General features: G+C 50.7%; 1 protein-coding gene across 1 annotated transcript in view; it reads right to left on the minus strand.

The window, feature by feature from the left end:
• Positions 1-1448: 1448 nt before the first annotated feature.
• The window catches only part of GALNT17 (polypeptide N-acetylgalactosaminyltransferase 17), a 507972-nt gene continuing 490390 nt past the window's right edge, over positions 1449-19030 (minus strand). The window contains exons 10-11 of the mRNA XM_062179837.1: positions 3469-3636; positions 1449-2977 (exon numbers count right to left, since the gene is read on the minus strand). Coding sequence (XP_062035821.1) covers positions 2849-2977; positions 3469-3636 — 297 coding nt within the window. The 3' untranslated portion in view covers positions 1449-2848. The remainder of the gene's footprint in view (positions 2978-3468; positions 3637-19030) is intronic.

Consider the following 19030-nt stretch of genomic DNA (forward strand, 5'->3'; position numbering starts at 1 on the left):
GGCCCTAAACCAGCACCCCCTCCCACCCCACATAAACAAGCAAACCCAGCCACAGCATCCTGCTCTGTGCTCCTAAACAGGGACTCTGCTCCCTAACTCCAGGACCCTTTCTGAGGTCCACATCACAGGTGCAGCCACTGGGGTTAGAATGGAGCTGCAAGAACACTGAATGGACTCTGCTTGTTCTGGAGGCCATGGGCTCCCATCTCCACCTTCCCCTGTCCCCACAAGGCTTCCTTCCCAATTCCCAGGAGACTGATAGTTAAGGGGACAAACTCCTCCAACAGCAACATTTCCCATCAATGTGCCTGTAGACCCTGATTCTCAAAGCACCCAAGTGACATGGCGGATGTTTATTTGGTGCAATGGTTAAGCTGCCACTTGCGACGCCTCCGTCCCATATCTGAGTGCCTGGGTTCAAGTTCCTGATTTGTTTCTGACTCCAGCCTCCTGCTAATGCACAGCCTGCGAGCCATCAAGTTATGGCTCAAGTATTTGGGTCCCTGCTACCCATATGGGAGACCCAGATTGAGTTCCAGGCTCCTGGCTTCTACCTTGCACAGGTTTGGCTGTTCTGGGCATTTGGGAAGTGAACCAGCAAAGGGAAATCTGTGTCTATCTGTCCCTCTCTGCTTCAAATAAAATAAATACATCTTTAAAAAAGAATGCAAAGATGGGCACCAGGTTCTAGTCCCGGTTGCCCCTCTTCCAGGCCAGCTCTGTGCTGTGGCCCGGGAGTGCAGTGGAGGATGGCCCAAGTGCTTGGGCCCTCCACCTGCATGGGAGACCAGGAGAAGCACCTGGCTCCTGGCTTCAGATAGGCACAGCTCTAGCCATAGCGGCCATTTGGGGAGTGAACCAATGGAAGGAAGACCTTTCTCTGTCTCTCTCTCACTGTCTATAACTCTACTTGTCAAAAAAAAAAAAAAAAAAAGAATGCGAAGGACAAGTGGCAGCTCATTTATTATGTATGTGTTGGGTGACACAGAGCAACAGCAGTCTTCTCTACTTCCTCCCAGGAAAGAACAATGCAGCTGTCACAGCCAGGGGGCGTCCTGTCGCTATTCTCTCTCACATCCAAGAGGCACCTGCTTCCACTCTCTCGAGATGAGGTTTGCTGCAGGCAGTAGAGGGGGTGGACCAGCTGGCCAGTGATTTCCAGTCAGTGCCTTCCTCCTCCTGACAACCTCTACAGCAACCTGACCCTCCTAATCTAGGGTCCACAAGGAGCCAGTGATCCAGGGTCAGGTGCCACGTTCCACCCTGCATTGCAGGAAAAGCTTCTTCCATGGAATATTCTCTTTGTCTCAGCCCCAACCTCCAGGGGCTTTTTGCTTTCTGTAAGTCCAATCCATAAAGCCACCCCCCTCCCCACTGCATCTCCCCAACTCCCCTTCCAGCCCAGAATTCTGGAGGAATCAAAACACTGACAAGACTGCTTTGGGAAATGCAAACATATATTTATTTCACAAGGTGGGAGATGGGGGGAGGGGATGATCACCAATAAGATGCCACCAAATGAGACACTGGGAACCCCACACTGGGCAAACACAGGGTTTGGTTCTGGGCAGGAGTTGGCCGGGGGACAGCAAGGGGCAGAGATGGGAACTGGCAGAAGGGACAGCTGTCCGTCTGGGGCAGCCCCAGGGTGAGGCTGAGTCACGTCCCCCTGGAGAGTGAGCCAGGGACGTGGGCCAACACCACGTGCCTCTCTGTTCCCCATTCAGGCGAGCAATTAAGCGATAAGGTCAAGGCCACAGACACATCTGTTCCAGCATACGCGCACACACACACACACACACCGCAGATATATGAGCACACGCCCGGGCACGCACAGCACACAGGCACACACACTCCTGTGCGTGCACACGCGTCCATATATTAACTCTGATTTACAGGTGCACCCTCACCAGAGGGCAATCGGAAAACGATTGTGACTCTGAAGAGAGGAAATGATTGCATTGCCCCCTGGTGCCAGCAGGGCTGGGGTGCAAGGGGCAGAGGGGTTAGGAAGCATCTTTGAGGTTCCTGGCGCCCCCTGCTGTGCAGGCTCCAGCCCCTATGTTGCAAGCGCAGGCCTTTGCTGCTCCTTGGGCAGCCTCTAGGAGTCCAGCAGGCTGACCTGCACCGGCACTGGCCTGCCTCCAACGTGCAGGGCCCCAGCAGCTGAGACCCCCTTGCGTGCTCAGTTCCCGTTGATTTCTGGATCCTTCCAGACACAAGTGAGCTTGCTGGCCTGAGCCCAGTGCCCACATGACCAGGAATGGAGGCCATCAGCTCTTTCCACGCCATCTCAGGAAGGGTCCCCCACCTACCAAAGTCCAGAGGTGCAGCCCCCAAAGCCAGCCTGCTATGGGAAGGTTTGGGGGCGGCAGCTGCCTTGGGGGTGTGAATGGGTGTCTAGGCCAAAGCAACCTCAGGGGAAACTGAGTCTGGGGCCTCGCTGCCTCTCATCACGCTGAGGCCTGGGTGGAATCAGAGGCTGCTGTTGCAGGGACGAGGGAAAGCAGGCACCCTCGCCAGGTCCTGACCCTGACACGGGCTGGGAGATGACAGAGGAGTTGTGCACAGTCTCGCCTCTGGCTGTGGGACCCACATTCACTCCCGGCTTCCTAGGGAGGGCTTGGGTGGGAGCTTTTCCAGGTGGGGGTGGTGCACAAGCTTCAGGGCAGCTGGATGCCTGAGAGAGCCACAGAGTCTCCATCCTGGGTCCCCTGCTGCCCTTGGAGATGCCCCCGGAGGCCTCTGAGCACCTGTTGGCCTGGCGTTGCTGGGGTGGCTGGTGCTGAGGACAGAAGGACCCTGTCCTGGGAGCCACACTCCGGGCGCCCCAGCTGCTCCTTTCCTGCTACTTGATGGAGTTTTTAATTGTCCACCTCTGCCCCGTGCAGCTGCGGAGGATAAGGTCAATGCCAGCCAGGCCCCGGTTCTCCACCTCCAGGCAGCGCCCTGTGCCTTTATTCATGATGGCTCCGTTCTGCAGGGGAGGGAGGGAGAGAGAGAGAGAGAGAGAGAGAGGCTTAACTGGAGTAGGTCCTTGTGTGTGGCTTCGCATGCGAGAAGCAAGCCCACAAAAATGCTTTGCACAGAAGTAGAAATTTTGGCGCCTCCTCTGGAGGCCCTAATGTCAGGACATAACTAGGCCTCAACAAGTTTGAGTGGGGGATGGAGTCAGGATGGGGAATTTTCTGGGTTGTTTCAGGTCTGACCAGCTGGCGCTACTTAGCAGACCTCAGGGGATTCAGAACCTCATTCCCCTCTTCAGATCTATGCCAGCCCAGCCAGCCCAGGACTGGTGTAGGGGTGAGGAAGGCCGCCTTGCCCCGTCAGTGCCCCCAAGTTTCCCCTGAAAGGGCACTGGGTCCCTGAGCCAGGGGTCCTTCTGCTGAGACCCCCAGAGAAGCCAGATTACCCTCTGTGCCCTTACAGCCCAAGCACCTGCTCTGGCCTCCGGCCCCATGCACACACCTGGATGAAGTTCCAGCGCTTGTACAGGCTGCTCTTGACCTTGTCGCAGTCCAGGAGCTGGGGCAAACGACTCTTGGAGTTGTCCACCAGGCAGCGGGTGTCGGGAAGCAGCGTGGTGGTCCCCAGAGCGCCCAAGTGTAGGAAGCCTTCCTTGGTGTAGCGGGCGAGCTGTAGAGAGACCGGCGGGCAGGGGAGAGGCAGTGGGAGGTAGGGGTGAGTGCATGAGGTGGGGAAAGGGACTCACACCCGCAGCCCTGCCTTCTGCCAACACTGCAGGCCAGTCCCACACACCCAACTCCCAGGACAGCCCTGTTCTAGAAGTCTCTGAAACCAGACACAGATTCCCTGGGGCCCGTATCTTTCTGCTTTTTTTTTTTTTTTTTTGACAGGCAGAGTGGATAGTGAGAGAGAGAGACAGAGAAAGGTCTTCCTTTTTGCCGTTGGTTCACCCTCCAATGGCCGCCGCAGCTGGCGCATCGCGCTGATCCGAAGCCAGGAGCCAGGTGCTTCTCCTGGTCTCCCATGCGGGTGCAGGGCCCAAGGACCTGGGCCATCCTCCACTGCCCTCCCGGGCCACAGCAGAGAACTGGACTGGAAGAGGGGCAACCGGGACAGAATCCGGCTCCCCGACCGGGACTAGAACCCGGTGTGCCAGCGCCGCAAGGCAGAGGATTAGCCTGTTAAGCCACGGCGCCGGCCTCTGCTTTTTTTCTAAGCAGTCCGTGTCTAGCCAGTCCGTGTCTCAGGACTTGACCCTCTGTTCAGCAGCGTGGGGGAGGCTGGACAGGCGAAAAGAGCAAGGCATCTGAGTTGCACAGCAGGGCTCTGGGCCATCTGGAGCCAGCCCCTTGGCCCCTCTCCACGTCCTCAGCACTTATCAATGGCATTAAAGCTACAGTCCCAGAGAGTTGGTTTACTGAAAAGGAAAAAGACACGGAACAGTATTCAACCTCATCAGGTTTACAAGAGATAACCGAAAACAATGAGGGAACACATTGATAAAAGAGATTGTTGTGTTGGGGCCGGCGCTGTGGTACAGCAGGTACAGACACCGCCTGCAGTGCTGGCATCCACATGGATGCCGGTTCGAGTCCCAGCTGCTCCACTTCCGATCCAGCTCTCTGCTATGGCCTGGGAAAGCAGTAGAAGATGGCCCAAGTCCTTGGGCCCCTGCATCCACATGGGAGACCTGGAAGAAACTCTTGGCTCCTGGTTTCTGATCAGCACAGCTCCACCCATTGCGGTCAATTGGAGAGTGAACCAGCGGCTGGAAGACCTCTCTCTCTCTCTGTCTCTCTCTCTCTCTCTGCCTCTCCTTCTCTCTCCGTGTAACTCTGACTTTCAAATAAATAAATAAATCTTTAACAAAATTTAAACAAAGATACTATTGTCATTTTGGCAGAGTACACCTAGGATGGCCCTTCTAAAATAGATTAAAATAGCCTTTCAAATGGAGGATTCTGACACAGACACTCTGTGCTTGCCAAGTGTTCGTCTCCTTTGACTCAACAAATCCACCTTTAGCAACACGCTAGAAAATAATCAGAATAATCAATGAAATTTTATGTGCAGAGTGTCTTGCGTGACATTATGAGGGTGCTTCAAGAAGTTTGTAAAAAATAGTTAAAAATCTGCAATCTGCACATAGTTGTGTTTTTTGTACTATATGTGCATTTCCCAAGAGCTTTTTGAAGGTCTATCATATTTATTTATTTATTTATTTTTAAAGATTTATTATTCATGGCCGGTGCCGTGGCTTAACAGGCTAATCCTCCGCTTTGCGGTGCCGGCACACCAGGTTCTAGTCCCGGTCGGAGCACCGAATTCTGTCCCGGTTGCCCCTCTTCCAGGCCAGCTCTCTGCTATGGCCCGGGAAGGCAGTGGAGGATGGCCCAAGTGCTTGGGCCCTGCACCCGCATGGGAGACCAGGAGAAGCACCTGGCTCCTGGCTTTGGATAAGCGCGATGAGCCGGCCGCAGCGGCCATTGGAGGGTGAACCAACGGCAAAAAGGAAGACCTTTCTCTTTGTCTCTCTCTCTCACTGTCCACTCTGCCTGTCAAAAAAAAAAAAAAGATTTATTATTCATTTGAAAGGTAGAGTTACAGAGAGACAGAGAGAGGGAGGGGGGGAGGGAGAGGTCTTCCATCTACTGGTTCACTCCCCAAATGGCCACAAAGGCTGGAGCTGGGCTGATCTGAAGCCAGGAGCCAGGAGCTTCTTTTGGGTCTCCCACATGGGTGCAGGGATGCAAACACTTGGGCCATCCTCCACTGCTTTCCCAGACCATAAGCAGAGAGCTGGATCGAAAGAAGAGCAGCTAGGACTCGAATCGGTGCCCAATGGGATGCCAGTGCTACAGGCCAGGGCTTTTAACCCACTATGCCACAGCGCCGGCCCTCGTCTCTCATATTTCTAATGGTGAAAAAGCAGAAACATCCTAAATGTGCTACACAAACCTGGAGCTTGCTTTGCTTTGTGCACCACGCACTGCTACCAGTGCCAAGGGACTGTGGCAGGATGAAGAAACACCCACGACCTCTTCTTTCTACAAACCCTTGGCACTATGACTTTGTAACAATTTCCATCAACTAACGCAGCCTATTTCCCTAGGCCTTGCACATGGGTGGCTCTTGTGACATGCTTTGGCCGACAGGAGGTGGTGGAAGTGAGGCTGTGCCTGTCCTTAGACTGAACTGCTAGCCCTGTGTGTTTCTATCCATTGTCTTGGAATACTGCTGTCTCGTGGCACTTGCCCAGGCTGTCTTGCTGGTAGATGAGAGATGTGTAGCCCAACCAATAGCCAATCAACTGCCAGAGGAGTGGAAGAAGCCGTCTTAGATCAGAGAGCCAACCTGCTAGCAGCTGATAGATGACACCTTGTTACACAGCAGTAGCTAACTGATACAGAGATGCTGTTGCCTGGCAACCCTTCCCACAACAGAGCCAGATCATGCTCCTGGATACCCATATTATTCTAATTATTTTTATTATTTTTTTTTTTTAGAGAAAGATTCTGTCTGCTGGTTCCCTCCCTCAATGCCCACAATGGCCCTGGTTTAGATGCTAAAGCCAGGAGCTAGGAACTCAACCAAGGTCTCCCACATGGGTGGCAGGGATCCAATTGCTTGAGCCATCATCTTCTGCCTCCCAGGGCCCACAACAGCAGGAAGCTAGAATTGGGCGCTGGAGCTGGGACCTGAATGCAGGCACTCTGATTTGGGTCACACGTGTCCCACCCAGCATCTTAGTCCCTAGACCAAAAGTACACCCTGCATGCTGTTTTAAAAAATCATATTCCTGTATTTAAAAATGCATTGACCTCTGTTTTACACTCTGGGGGTAAAATTAGCAGGGACTGTGCCTTGCTAATTTCATTCCTCACTAGGAGCAAATCAGAGATCAAGTGCTCAACATGTATTTGAGGGGGCCAGCATTGTGGTATAGCGGGTTAAGCTGCCACTTGCAATGCCAGCATCCCATATCAAGTCTTGGAGGCTGCTCCACTTTCAATCCAGCTCCCTGCGAACGTGTCCACGGAAAGCAGCAGGTGGTGGCTCAAGTACGTGGGCCCCTGCCACCCATGTAGACCAGGATGAAGCTCCAGGCTCCTGGCTTCAGCCTGGTAATTTATTTATTTTTTGGTAGGAAGCATTTTGAAATCTGTGCATAGTTTTTTTTTTTCCCATCATAATACACATTTCCATGAACTTTCTGAATCAGCTTCATGTGCCAGGGGAGGGGGCAGCCTCTGGGAAGATAAGGATGAGGTTGCGCCCCCAACGGAGATGACTTCAGTGCAGGCTGGAATGACAAGCCCAGTCTTCACTTTTGTTCTCACATTCCCATGTACAAGGTGGCTGGTGATCACCAGTATACAGCTGGTGCCTAATAGCTTGCATTAAAGGTATACATTGTATCATTTCTAAACAGTGGTTGGCAAATCAGGGAAGTGATATTCACCATGAAATAGCTTCTACTATTCTTTCCATTTTGTTGATGACGAAATAGAGGCAGGAGGACAGCTGGGCACCTTGCTGGGTGCTGGCCACTCTCCATGGGTTCCCAGAGACCTAACGGATGATTGTCCAGGCCCAGCAGTGAGCGGCAGAGGGACCTCCTCCCAGATTGCTGGGCAGATCCTCGCCTCTCCCAGAGCACCTGGCACGTGTTCCCAGGGATGAAGCAGGAGGTGCTGCACCCCAGGATACCAGGGGGATGAGTCTCTGCAGGCGACTCGCATTTCTTGGTGGAAGCTCCCTTGGCTCCGATCCCACAAGGGGAGCCTGCCTGCTTCCCATGAACAAGTGTCAGGGAGTTTAAGTGCCCTTGAGAGAGATGCGGTTCACATGTGCTCTAAACCCAAATTAGTTCCAAATCAGAGTAATTGTTAGCAGCAAAATGGTAGGAAAACCAGGAGCCTTCTCCCACCCTCCCCAAACAATGTCTCCCTGAATATATTTCAATTCACCAAATGCAAAGTGATGAATGGCAGCAGGCTGCCTTTATGTTCAGGGGAAAGGTATACACAGCTGGTTATTGAAATTATGAATCAATCTATTATCCAGCAGGCAAATGAGCGGTGCTAAGCACATTAATTAACCGAGCATAGCTGTGACCCAGATGTTTAAAGAGCGAAGCTAATGCCACTGAGAGTTAGAGGTTCTCCTTTCTGAGGTCTGTGAGGGCAGACGCTGGGCCCTGGCCGTGCAGGGTGGGCAGAGGCACCTGTCGGGGCCCTGACGCGAGCAGGGTGAGTCCTCTGGAAAAAGCGGATGCTCACATTGAAAACGCTGGGTCATATGCAGAGGCTCCTCTGACCTGGCCAGAGGACAACACCTGGCTGGGTTTATTATTATTATTATTATTTTTTTTTAATTAGAAAATCACCATGGTCTAAAGGATCATGGGGCTGATAGATCTCACACCTGTTTTCCTGCCCCAAAAGGCAAGAAGGTGGTGGACGTTGGGGGCCTACTGTGCACACAGTCCCCATTGTGGATGCCCCAGCCCTGGGCTTGGAGCTGTCCCAGTGTAGTCTGCCTCTCACGGTCCTTACCCTCCATGCTCCCTGCTTGAGGATTCTGTTCCCTGTCCTGACCATGTTCAAGTCCAAGACTTTCTGCTTGGAGATTCTGTTGATTGGCTTTCCTCTAGAATGTTCCGGCTGCAACCTTCCTGGACCCCATGTGATTCTCTCCCTCGAGGTCTTCTCTAACTCCTTCCAGCCCATGGTCACCTGCTCTCAGGTTCTTACAGCACCAGGGACCCACACGCACTCTCCAAGGCGTGTTTGTGCCTCAGTGCCTGGTCTTGTCCATCGTGATGGGCCGTCTACCAGTCGATGGATGTTCAGGCTGCTGCCACTTTTCGGCGGTTAGCAATAAGTCTACTGTAGACACCCACGTCCACGGTTTTGTGTGAATGTTTTCAGTTCTCTCTGATACATCCTGAGAAGCAGAACTGCTCGTCGTTGGATCACACAGTAGCTCTCTCTTAACTATTTGAGGAACTGCCAAACCCTTCTCCCAGGCAGCTGCAACCATTTTGCACCCCCAGTAGCAGTGAAAGAGGGTTCCAATTTCTCCACATCCTGCCCCATTCCTTTTTTTGATTCTAACAAGCGTGATGTGGATGTTACAGTTTTGATTTGCATTTCCCTAAGGATTAAGGACATCAAGCATTTTTTTTTTCAATGAGCTTATTGGTCATTTTATCATCTTCTTTGGAAAAAAAATCTATTTTTGCTCATTTAAAAAAATTAGGATAATAGTCTTTTTATTGTTGAGTGATAAGAATTCTTTCTATATTTTGGACTCGAGATCTTTTTCAGATAAAGGATTTGTAAGCATTTTCTCTCATTCAGTGGGATGTTTATTCCACTTTCTTGATTGTGTCCTTTGAAGCACAAACGTGTTTAATTTTGATGAAGTCCAATTATCTATTTTTCCTTTTGATGCCTGTACTTCTGACGTACCTAAGAAATCGTTGGCAAACCCCAGGTCATGAGGATTTGTCCCCTCCTATGTTTTCTAAGACTTTTATCATTTTAGCACTTAAGAGTTAGTTCTTTCATCCGTTTTGAGTTCTTTTTTTTCTATGTGGTATAAGGTAGGGGCCCGAATTTATTCTTTTTCATGTAGTCATCTAGTTGTCCCAGCACCATTTGTTGAAAAGGCTGTTCTTTCCCTATTGAAGTATCTTGTCACCCTTGTAAAAAATCAATTGACTGGAAATGTGAGGATTTATTTCTGGACTTTCAATGCCACCCACTTGATCTCTGTGTCTCTCTGTATGCCAGACCGACACTGTCTTGGTTATTAGAGCTTTGTAGTAAGTTTTAGAACTGGGAAGGGATGGGTTTTTCCAACTTATTTCTTCTTTTTCAATATTGTTCCAACTATCTTGAGTCCCCTGAATTTTCCTTTTTTTATAAAAGATTTATTTATTTGAAAGTCAGAGTTACACAGAGAGAGAAGGAGAGGCAAAGAGAGAGAGAGAGAGAGAGAGAAAGTCTTCTATCCGCTGGTTCACTCCCAGTTGGCCGCAAAGGCCGGAGCTGGGCCTATCCGAAGCCAGGAGCCAGGAGCTTCTTCCAGGTCTCCCATGCTGGTGCTGGGGCCCAAGGACTTGGACCATATTCTACGGTGTTCCCAGGCTATAGTAGAGAGCTGGAGTGGAAGTGGAGCAGCCGGGACTCGAACTGGTGCCCATGGGAAGCCGGCACTGCTGGCTATGGCTTTACCTGCTATGGCACAGCGCCGGTCACCCCCTGAATTTTCATACAAATTTTAGGACCTGTCTTTCCATTTCTGGAACAAAGGCAGTTAGAATCTTTTTGGTAAGTGATTGCCTTGAATCTGAAGATCAATTGGGGAATATCACCATGCTAACAATATCAAGTCGTCTAAACGAGAAACAGGATAACTCTTTTACCCAGAGCTTTAACTTCTTCCAACAATGTTTAGTAGTTTCCAGTGTACAAGTCTTACACTTCTTTGGTTCAATTTACTCCTAAACATTGTATCCTTTTGGATGCTGTTGTAAAGGCATTGTTTGTTTGTTTTTTTAATCCCCTTTTCAAAATATTTGCTGCTAGTAGTGTTACTAAGTAGTGTTGCTAAGTAGTGTTGCTAAGACATCCTTGTGACCACGGACAGCCAAACAGTGGGCTCTGCATGTCTCCCTGGTTGCACAGGGCCACGGCCAAGGGACAACTGAATACATGACAAACCCATCCACTCCAACTGTGCCTGGGCCTCTCTCATCTTCTCACTCACCTCATGTGACTCTGTCTGCCATCTTTCCTTTTCAACCGCTTAGCCTGGGCTCCTGGGCTCTCACGGCCCTCAGACAACCCCGCCTCCCATTCTGTCCAGAGGTCATCTCCCCCCGCCCTACCTCACCGCCTCTCTTCTCTCACCCTTCCTCCCTCCCTTCAGCCTATGAGCCCCTTCCCACTGAACGTGGCCTTAGCTGCTGTCTTACTCTTTTCTTTCATTTCTTTAACTTTCTCTTTCACGTCTTCACTCAAGCTACAGACGTAACCAGATCTTCATGCCCAGAAAAATCGTCCCTCATCACAGCTCTACTTCCCTCCTAATTTTGCCCTTTGGCTTGTCTCCCTCATTGTAATGTCTTCAAAGGTTTATTTTATTTATTTGAAAGGCATAGTGAAAGACACAGAATCTTCCATCTGCTGGTTCACTTCCCAAGTTGCTGCAATGGCTAAGGGCTGGGCCAGGACAAAGCCAGGAGCCTGGAACTCTTTCTTGGTCTCCCGCATGAGCGGCAGGACCCGAGCACTTGGGCCACCTTTCTCTGCTTTCCCAGGAGCATCAGGAAGGAGTTGGATAAGAAGTGGAGTAACTGGGATTCGAACCGGCACTCTGATATGGAATGCTGGTGTCGCAATAGCAGCTTAACCTGCTGCACCACAACATTGGCCCTAGATTTCCTCTCTCTTATTCCTAAAGGCCTTGCAATTTGTCTTCTGTCAATCACCATTAGTTCACTGAAATTGCTTTCTTGAATGTACCCGTTAATTACACCAGTTGCTTTTTCTTCTACTCTCTATTGTGTGCTGACTGTGAGACCGACACAGTGCGGTGGTGTGGGTGTTGCAATCTCTCCTCTGCATGGACCCTGTCGGCCAGCTTTGCCTTCTCAGGGATTTTAATGGTACCTATAGAATAATTTGGATACTTGTGCCAGATGTCCGTCTCTAAACCATATTCCAAATGTGTATATCCAACTCCGTATCTGACATACCACTTGGATGTCTGATAAGCCTTCTGCGATTACATGATCAAAAACTCAACTCATCCTCTGTGTACCCACCATGCCACATACACTGTTCCAGTATGAGTTCCAGCCTGGTGATGGTAGCTCCCCCTTCCCAGTTGCTTGGGCCAAACACTTTGGCTTTCCTCGTCCCTTGCCTACCTCTCTGACCACCATATTAAGCCCATCAGCAAACTATACCCAGACTGCCTCTCCATTCCTATTTCCCTGTTCCACTCCACCTTCACCTCTTGACCACACTACTGCCATGGCCTTCAGACTCATCCCCCAACTCCTCTGTTGTACCCCACTCACACACAGAGTGACTCCTTTTAAAAGTGACTTTAGGGAGCCGGCACTGTGGCTCATTTGGTTAATCCTCCACCTGCGGCGCCAGCATCCCATATGGGAGCCGGGTTCTAGCCCCGGTTGCTCCTCTTCCATTCCAGCTCTCTGCTGTGGCCCGGGAAGGCAGTGGAGGATGGCCCAAGTGCTTGGGCCCTGCACCCGCATGGGAGACCAGGAGGAAGCACTGGCTGTAGCGGCCATTTGGGGGGTGAACCAATGGAAGGAAGACCTTTCTCTCTGTCTCTCTCTCACTGTCTAACTCTATCTGTCAAATAAATAAAAAAAGTGACTTTAGGGATCGGCGCTGTGGCACAACGGGTTAAAGCCCCAGTCTGCAGTGGCCGGCGTCTCATATGTGCACTGGTTCGAGTCCCAGCTGCTCCTCTTCTGATCCAGCTCTCTGCTGTGGCCTGGGAAAGCAGTGGAAGACGGCCTAGGTCCTTGGGCCCCTGCACCTGCGTGGGAGACCTGGAAGAAGCTCCTGGCTCCTGGCTTCAGATCAGCTCAGCTCTGGTCATTGTGGTCATTTGGCGAGTGAACCAGTGGAATGGAAGACCTCTCTCTCTCTCTCTTGCTCTACCTCTCTCTGTAACTCTTTCAAGTAAATAAAATAAGTCTTTTTTAAAAAACTGATTTTATATAAAATTATGTTACTTTAAATTGGAGACAGTGCATGCCATTACCTAGCTTAAAGTCCTCCGAGTGTTTCCCAGCCCAAAATCAAAATGCAAAAGCCATTACAATGCACTTCAAGACCCAGCACAGTCTAATGAGAGCTCTCTGAGTTCATCTCCTACCATCTGCCCCTTGCTGCCTCTCCACCAGCCACACTGGCCTCCTTGTTGATCTCTGAATAGACCGCACCAGCGATACTTTATATATTTGAGAAACAAAGTTATGAGACAGGGTTGGAGACAGAGAGGGGTTTTCCATCAGCTGGTTCACTCCCCAAATGGCTGCAACAGCTGGAGCTGGGCTGATCTGAAGCTAGAAGCCAGGAGCTTCTTCTGGGTCTCCCATGTGGGTGCAGGGGCCCAAGGACCTGAGCCATCTTCCACTGCCTTCCCAGGCCATTAACAGGGAGTTGCATCAGAAGTGGAGCAGCCGGGATTCGAACCTGTGCCCATAATGGGATGCTGACCCTGCAGGTCACAGCTTCACCCACTACCCCACAGTGCTGGCCCCTGCCTAGTAATTTAAGAACAAATTCTTTACCCCACCTCTCACTCTATGGATCAATTTACCTTTCAAGGCTTAAGCCTTGGTTTCCCGGCTTGGTATGACAGGTGACTTGAGGTTTCTCAAAAAGACAAAAGCCCACCTTGTCTTCCCTCACCTCCCCCCTTGCCACATCCCCATTTGGCTCCTTAAAGACCCCACCCAGGGGCCTGCATTGTGGCTTAGTTTGTTGAACCACCCCTTATGATTGCAGCATCCCCTACCGGAGCACTGGTTCAAGTCCCGGCTGCTCCACTTCTGATCCAGCTCCCTGCTAATGTGTCTGAAAAAGCAGCAGAAGATGGCCCAAATACTTGGGCCCTGTTATCCAGATGGAGTTCCTGGCTCCAGCCCTGACCATTGCAGCCATTTGGGGAGTGAACCAGTGCACTGAAGCTCTCTCTCTCTCTCTCTGTGTGTGTGTGTGTGGGTGGGTGGGTGTGCGTGTGTGTCTCCATGTTTCTATGTCATTCTGCCTTTCAAATAAATACAACAAATCAATCTTAACAGAACATTTTAAAGTCCTCACCCAGATGCGATCTATTGCAACTCACACAATTTTGTGCTTTATGAATGTGTCTCTTTTGGCTACTGTTGCTGCGGTTTTAGGACGGCAGTGCCTCATTTGTGTTATAAGGCATGGGAATCGGCCGGCGCCGCGGCTCAATAGGCTAATCCTCCGCCTTGCGGCGCCAGCACACCGGGTTCTAGTTCCTGTCGGGGCACCGATCCTGTCCCGGTTGCCCCTCTTCCAGGCCAGCTCTCTGCTGTGGCCCGGGAGTGCAGTGGAGGATGGCCCAAGTCCTTGGGTCCTGCACCCTATGGGAGACCAGGAGAAGCACCTGGCTCCTGCCATCGGATCAGCGCGGTGCGCCGGCCGCAGCGGCCATTGGAGGGTGAACCAACGGCAAAGGAAGACCTTTCTCTCTCTCTCTCTCTACTGTCCACTCTGCCTGTCAAAAAAAAAAAAAAAAAAAGAATAAGGCATGGGAACCAAGAATAGTATCTTATATAAAGCACAGTCTCATAGACACCTTTTGAGCCGGATGGAATTATTCTAGGTTTGGCCACTGGGCCCAAGAGGAGAAATGAAACTCATTATCTACAGCCCTGATGCACTAGGAAAAAAAAATCCCTGAGTTCAAATTCAATTAATTTTCATTTAGAAGGGAAAAAACTGTTCTGTTTGAAATGATCTAAGAGACGCATACAACTATTAACTCACACTCAACAGCCTTGAGAAACAACTAAACTATGCAGGTTTTGGCCAGATAAACAAAACCAGACGAATGGTCGTGGAATGACTTGGGTGCACAGCAAAATCCATTGCACTGTCAATAAAAGCATGGCTTGCAATCGCTTTCCTATAGAGGGTCTTTGTCATCACGTGGGGGTGGATTTATTTGTCTTTTGTTTGGCTGACGCCCACAAGCTTGGTTGCTGATGGCTGCACGTGCCCCTGTGTGTTCTTCAAACCAAACAGGACTTGATACTTCTCTGTTCCGGGTGGCTGGGAAGATGGGCCAGGTAAAGAGAGGAGGCAGCCCAGCGTTGGAGGTCTCTAGGTTGTCCTGAGAGCTAAGACTGGATCCGAGGTCAGGGACACAGGGCCAGGAAAATGATGTGTCTCCACCGGCATTGGCATCCGTAGAGAAGTCTGCCTTTGGGGAGTTTCAAGACCAGATTCCCAGCTTGAGACAGAAAAGACAAATTGTCTTAAAATGGACAGGTGGTGGCTACCAGGGAGCTAGAGGTAGAGAAAGGGGCGTGAGGAAGCTTCCGAGGGTGGAAACATTGTCTCCATCAGGGAGGTAGTTTAATAGGCATGTGGACACCTGTCAGACTCATAGGATCGTACACTTTAAAGGGACTCGGTTTACTCTCCTCACCTCATATCGCCATAAAGCGCGTTTAAAAGTATGTCTGGCAAGGGTGGAGGGGGAGGAAGGAATGGACATTTGGCCTAGTAGTTACGATGCACACTGGGACCCCTGTAACTCATATCAGAGGGCCTGAGTTCAGGTCCTGGTTCCACTCCAGCTACCTGCAGATATGCATGCTGGGAGGCAGCTGGCGATGGCTCAGGTGCTTGGGTCAAGTTCAAGGTGCCATCAGCCGGAAGGTGGAGTCAGAGGGAGAGCCGGGACTCGAGCCAAGGCACCCAGATATTGCAGGTGGGTGACCAAAGTAGCATCTTGACCACTACATCAAATGCCCTACTCTAAACCAGTCTTTTGAGTCCATTGTACATGTACTTTTCCCCTTTGTGTGTTTTCTGCAGAATGGGCAAGTTCCTGGAAGTTGAGATGGTCCCAGGGGCCTTCCTTCTCAATCTTTCCTCTTCTACTGTATGACTCATCAGGCCGGGTGCAGTATCTTTTCCAGAAAATGCACGTTCTCCTGGGGATGCATGCAGAGATGGGAGCTGTATCACAAAACATTGGGCTGATTTTTCTCCAGGACAGTTCCAGGAATAGATGGAGCCGGGACAGTGACAATGTGTGTGTGTCTGTGTGTGTGTTTACAGTGTGGGGGTGCCGGATGGCAGGATCTGACCCACACCAGCCTTGCGGAGGGAGCTGGGGGTCTCCTGGTGTGGGGAGCAGCATGGTGAGGGCTGGGAGGGCTGAGTGGCAGCAGGACAGCACTCAGACTTCCCAGGGACCAGGAGGCACGGAGCTCACCCCAACCGCTCAGCTGGTGAGGGGAGCAAGACTCCATTTCTGAGTAAGACAGGTGACGGACAACTGCACTTCTTCCTTGTTTCTGGATGTGACGCGGGAAGATAGGGTTGTATTCCGGCCCAGCATGGAAGTGCTGGTGACACCTGGCTCCTTCTTAGCATAATCAGAGTGACATCCGTACCGCAGCTCAGTGGCCCCTATGTTCTTCATCTGCCATCAGCTATGGTATCGCTGGCCACGTGCTGTGTGACCAAAGAGGCAGAACACACAGGCTAAGGACCTGGATGCTGGGGGGCCCGCTTAAGAAATCCCAGCTCTTCCAATCGGTAATTCAGTGACTCTGGGTCACTGACTTTAGCCCTAAGGGAGTTTATTTTCTCAGCTTGAAAATGGAGGTAATCACAGAATCCCCTCATAGGGCAGGAGTGCAGATTAAATGAGCTGGTGAGAAAGGTCTGTGTACCTATTCGTTGCTATCCTTTTCCTTGCTTTCATCTACCGCTGGCTGGCTGAGGTCTTTAGCGCAGATTCCAATATGGCCTCCCACCGCCACCATTTCCTGTTCCTTTCTAGCTCTCAGGCTCTCTGGGCTTCCTGCTCTTTGCTGGAGCCGCTTGTCCAAGGGCTGATGACTCACATGCTTCAGCTGTCTGGCTGGGCAGCCGGGTGTCCCCAGGCAGCTCCCCTCTCCCTAGGCTCTCTTGGCTTGGGTCTTTGGCTATTTGTATGTGACCTGTCCCCCCATCATCTCCCCTGCTTAGCTCCTGTTAAGTCTTCTCCCACTCCTGTTCTGTTTCCATGGTTTGGTCCAGATCCTATGTGCCGGATTTGTGGAAAGACTGAGCCTGGGATTGTGCTGACGGTATCTTGAGTTTGCAGTCTCAAAGCAACCCCTGTGCCCTGCTCACACCTCTGGGCCTTAGTCCACATAGCCTCAAATCTTGGACTCACTGCCCCTTCACAGCTTATGGGGGTGGGAGGTAGGAGAGAGCTCAGCTCCAGGCTCGTTCACTAACTCACCCCAGGCTCCTTGACTTCCAATGGGGCTACAGCCCAGGACATCCGTCATAAAATGAAAACACACTGAAAACGCTTAACACAGCAGACATCAAAGCTTAGCCTAGGCTACCTTAAACGCGCATCAGTCAACACAAAGCCCACCCAACACAAAGCCGATTTCACAACAGGATGCTGAATGTCTCCTGCAATGACCGTGAAGTGCAGAAAGGGGACGCACTTGCTCCACTGTAAAGCTGAACAGTCTGAACACGGGTAAGTCAGGAGCTAAATGTCCAAAAAACCAGCCGTGCTCAGCCTCACCCACGCTGGTTTTCAGAGCCAGAGTTGGCCCCGGCGATCTTCATGTGTGTGACTTATCCATGTGTGTAGATGCTCTGAAAATGGAACCAACTCCTGGGGTTCGAGTCCAGGCCACCCCACGTCACTGAGCATCCACAACACTCCAGACCTTGTTCTGGGCTATTCATTTGCATAACATGATTGCCATTTACATTAACCAATGATGATAACCCTGCAATCGTCAGGGCACTCCCCTTCCTCCTCTTTGTGCTGAAGGAACCCTATTTTTTTTTCCGCCTGACTTCACAAGCCAAGCTCCCACCACTGGCACAGGGGCTTTTCCCTGGTTGGGGTGTAGAGCTCCCCACCCAGACTGGCTCCATTCACGCTGCACATGTCCTGGAGCCGGGTGCAAGGCAGTGTCTACCCTGGGCTCCCCCGACGGCCACAACACAGCAAGCGATAAAGCACTTGTATGTGTCTGTGCAGAGTTCATATCTGTACACACCACTCTCTGCACCGCCCCCTTTCTCAACCATGGGGAGTATTTCCTGGAAGAAACCTCTCGTCCTGGAATCTGGAGCCTTCGGCATTATAAGCTCTGCTAAAACGAGCTGGGAAATGGTAATTTTTGGAAGGGTAAACCTGGCCTGACAGATCAATCCACTTCCACATGTTTGTGTCAGGAAAAAAAATAGTCTAAATTTCTGCTCCAATATCCCAAAATGGGACCCAAAGGAAATATAGGGTTTGGTATGGTTTTGTTCAAATTAAGATGACAGAGCAAATACTTTCTGAACATTAGTCCACAGTGTTGGTGAGATGTCCCACTTATGTTTTGGAAACACAACCTGTTCCTTTCTGTTCCATCTTTTCTTCATCATCTTTTTTTTTATCATTAATTAATTTTTTTATTTATTTGGAATACAGAGAGAGAGAGACAGACAGACAGGCAGAGGTCTCCTACCCTCTGAAGAGCCCTGGGCAGGTGTCTTGTAGGCTGTTCTCCTCTTGGGGTTTATCTGATGGCTTTCCATAGTTAGACTTGAGACAGTTACACGTTTTTAGCAAGAAAACCCAGAGGGGTGCCCTTCTTGGTGCATCCTACCAGGGGCAGGTTTGGGGACTGCTGATGTGACTCTTGGTCATTTGATCACTTGGTTAAGGTGATGTTTTCTGAGTTCCTTGACTGTCAAGTTGTTCTCTCTCCCCTCCCCCGGAAACTATGCAATGATCTTGTGTTTCTTCATATTTTCATCCACTAATTCCAGCATGCACGGACAGCTCTGGGTTGCAGCAGTAATAACTGTGGTGGTTGTCCAATGGCGTTCTTCCATTTCCCAAACTCCTTTGTAGTCATGTATCATGTCTGTAAGATCTTAGAATCCAACACCTGGCCTTTGAAAACTTGACTTTATCATTTTTAAAGAGTTGATTATTTATTTGAAAGGCAGTCTTACACACACACACACACACACACAGAGTGCTCTTCTGTCTGCTGGTTCACTCCCCAAAAGGCTGCAATGGCAAAGGCTGGGCCAAGCCAAAATCAGGAGCCCAGAGTGAGCTCCATCCAGGTCTCCCACATAGGGGACAGAGTCCCAAGTACTTGGGCCATCTTCCACTGCCTTCCCAAGCACATTAGCAGGAAGCTGAATCAGAAGCAGAGCAGCCCGACCTCAAACCGGCATTCAGATACAGGATGCCAGTGTCACAAGCACCAGTTTAACCA

This window comes from Lepus europaeus, chromosome 21 (genome assembly GCF_033115175.1).
Source record: "Lepus europaeus isolate LE1 chromosome 21, mLepTim1.pri, whole genome shotgun sequence".
NCBI lineage: Eukaryota > Metazoa > Chordata > Mammalia > Lagomorpha > Leporidae > Lepus > Lepus europaeus.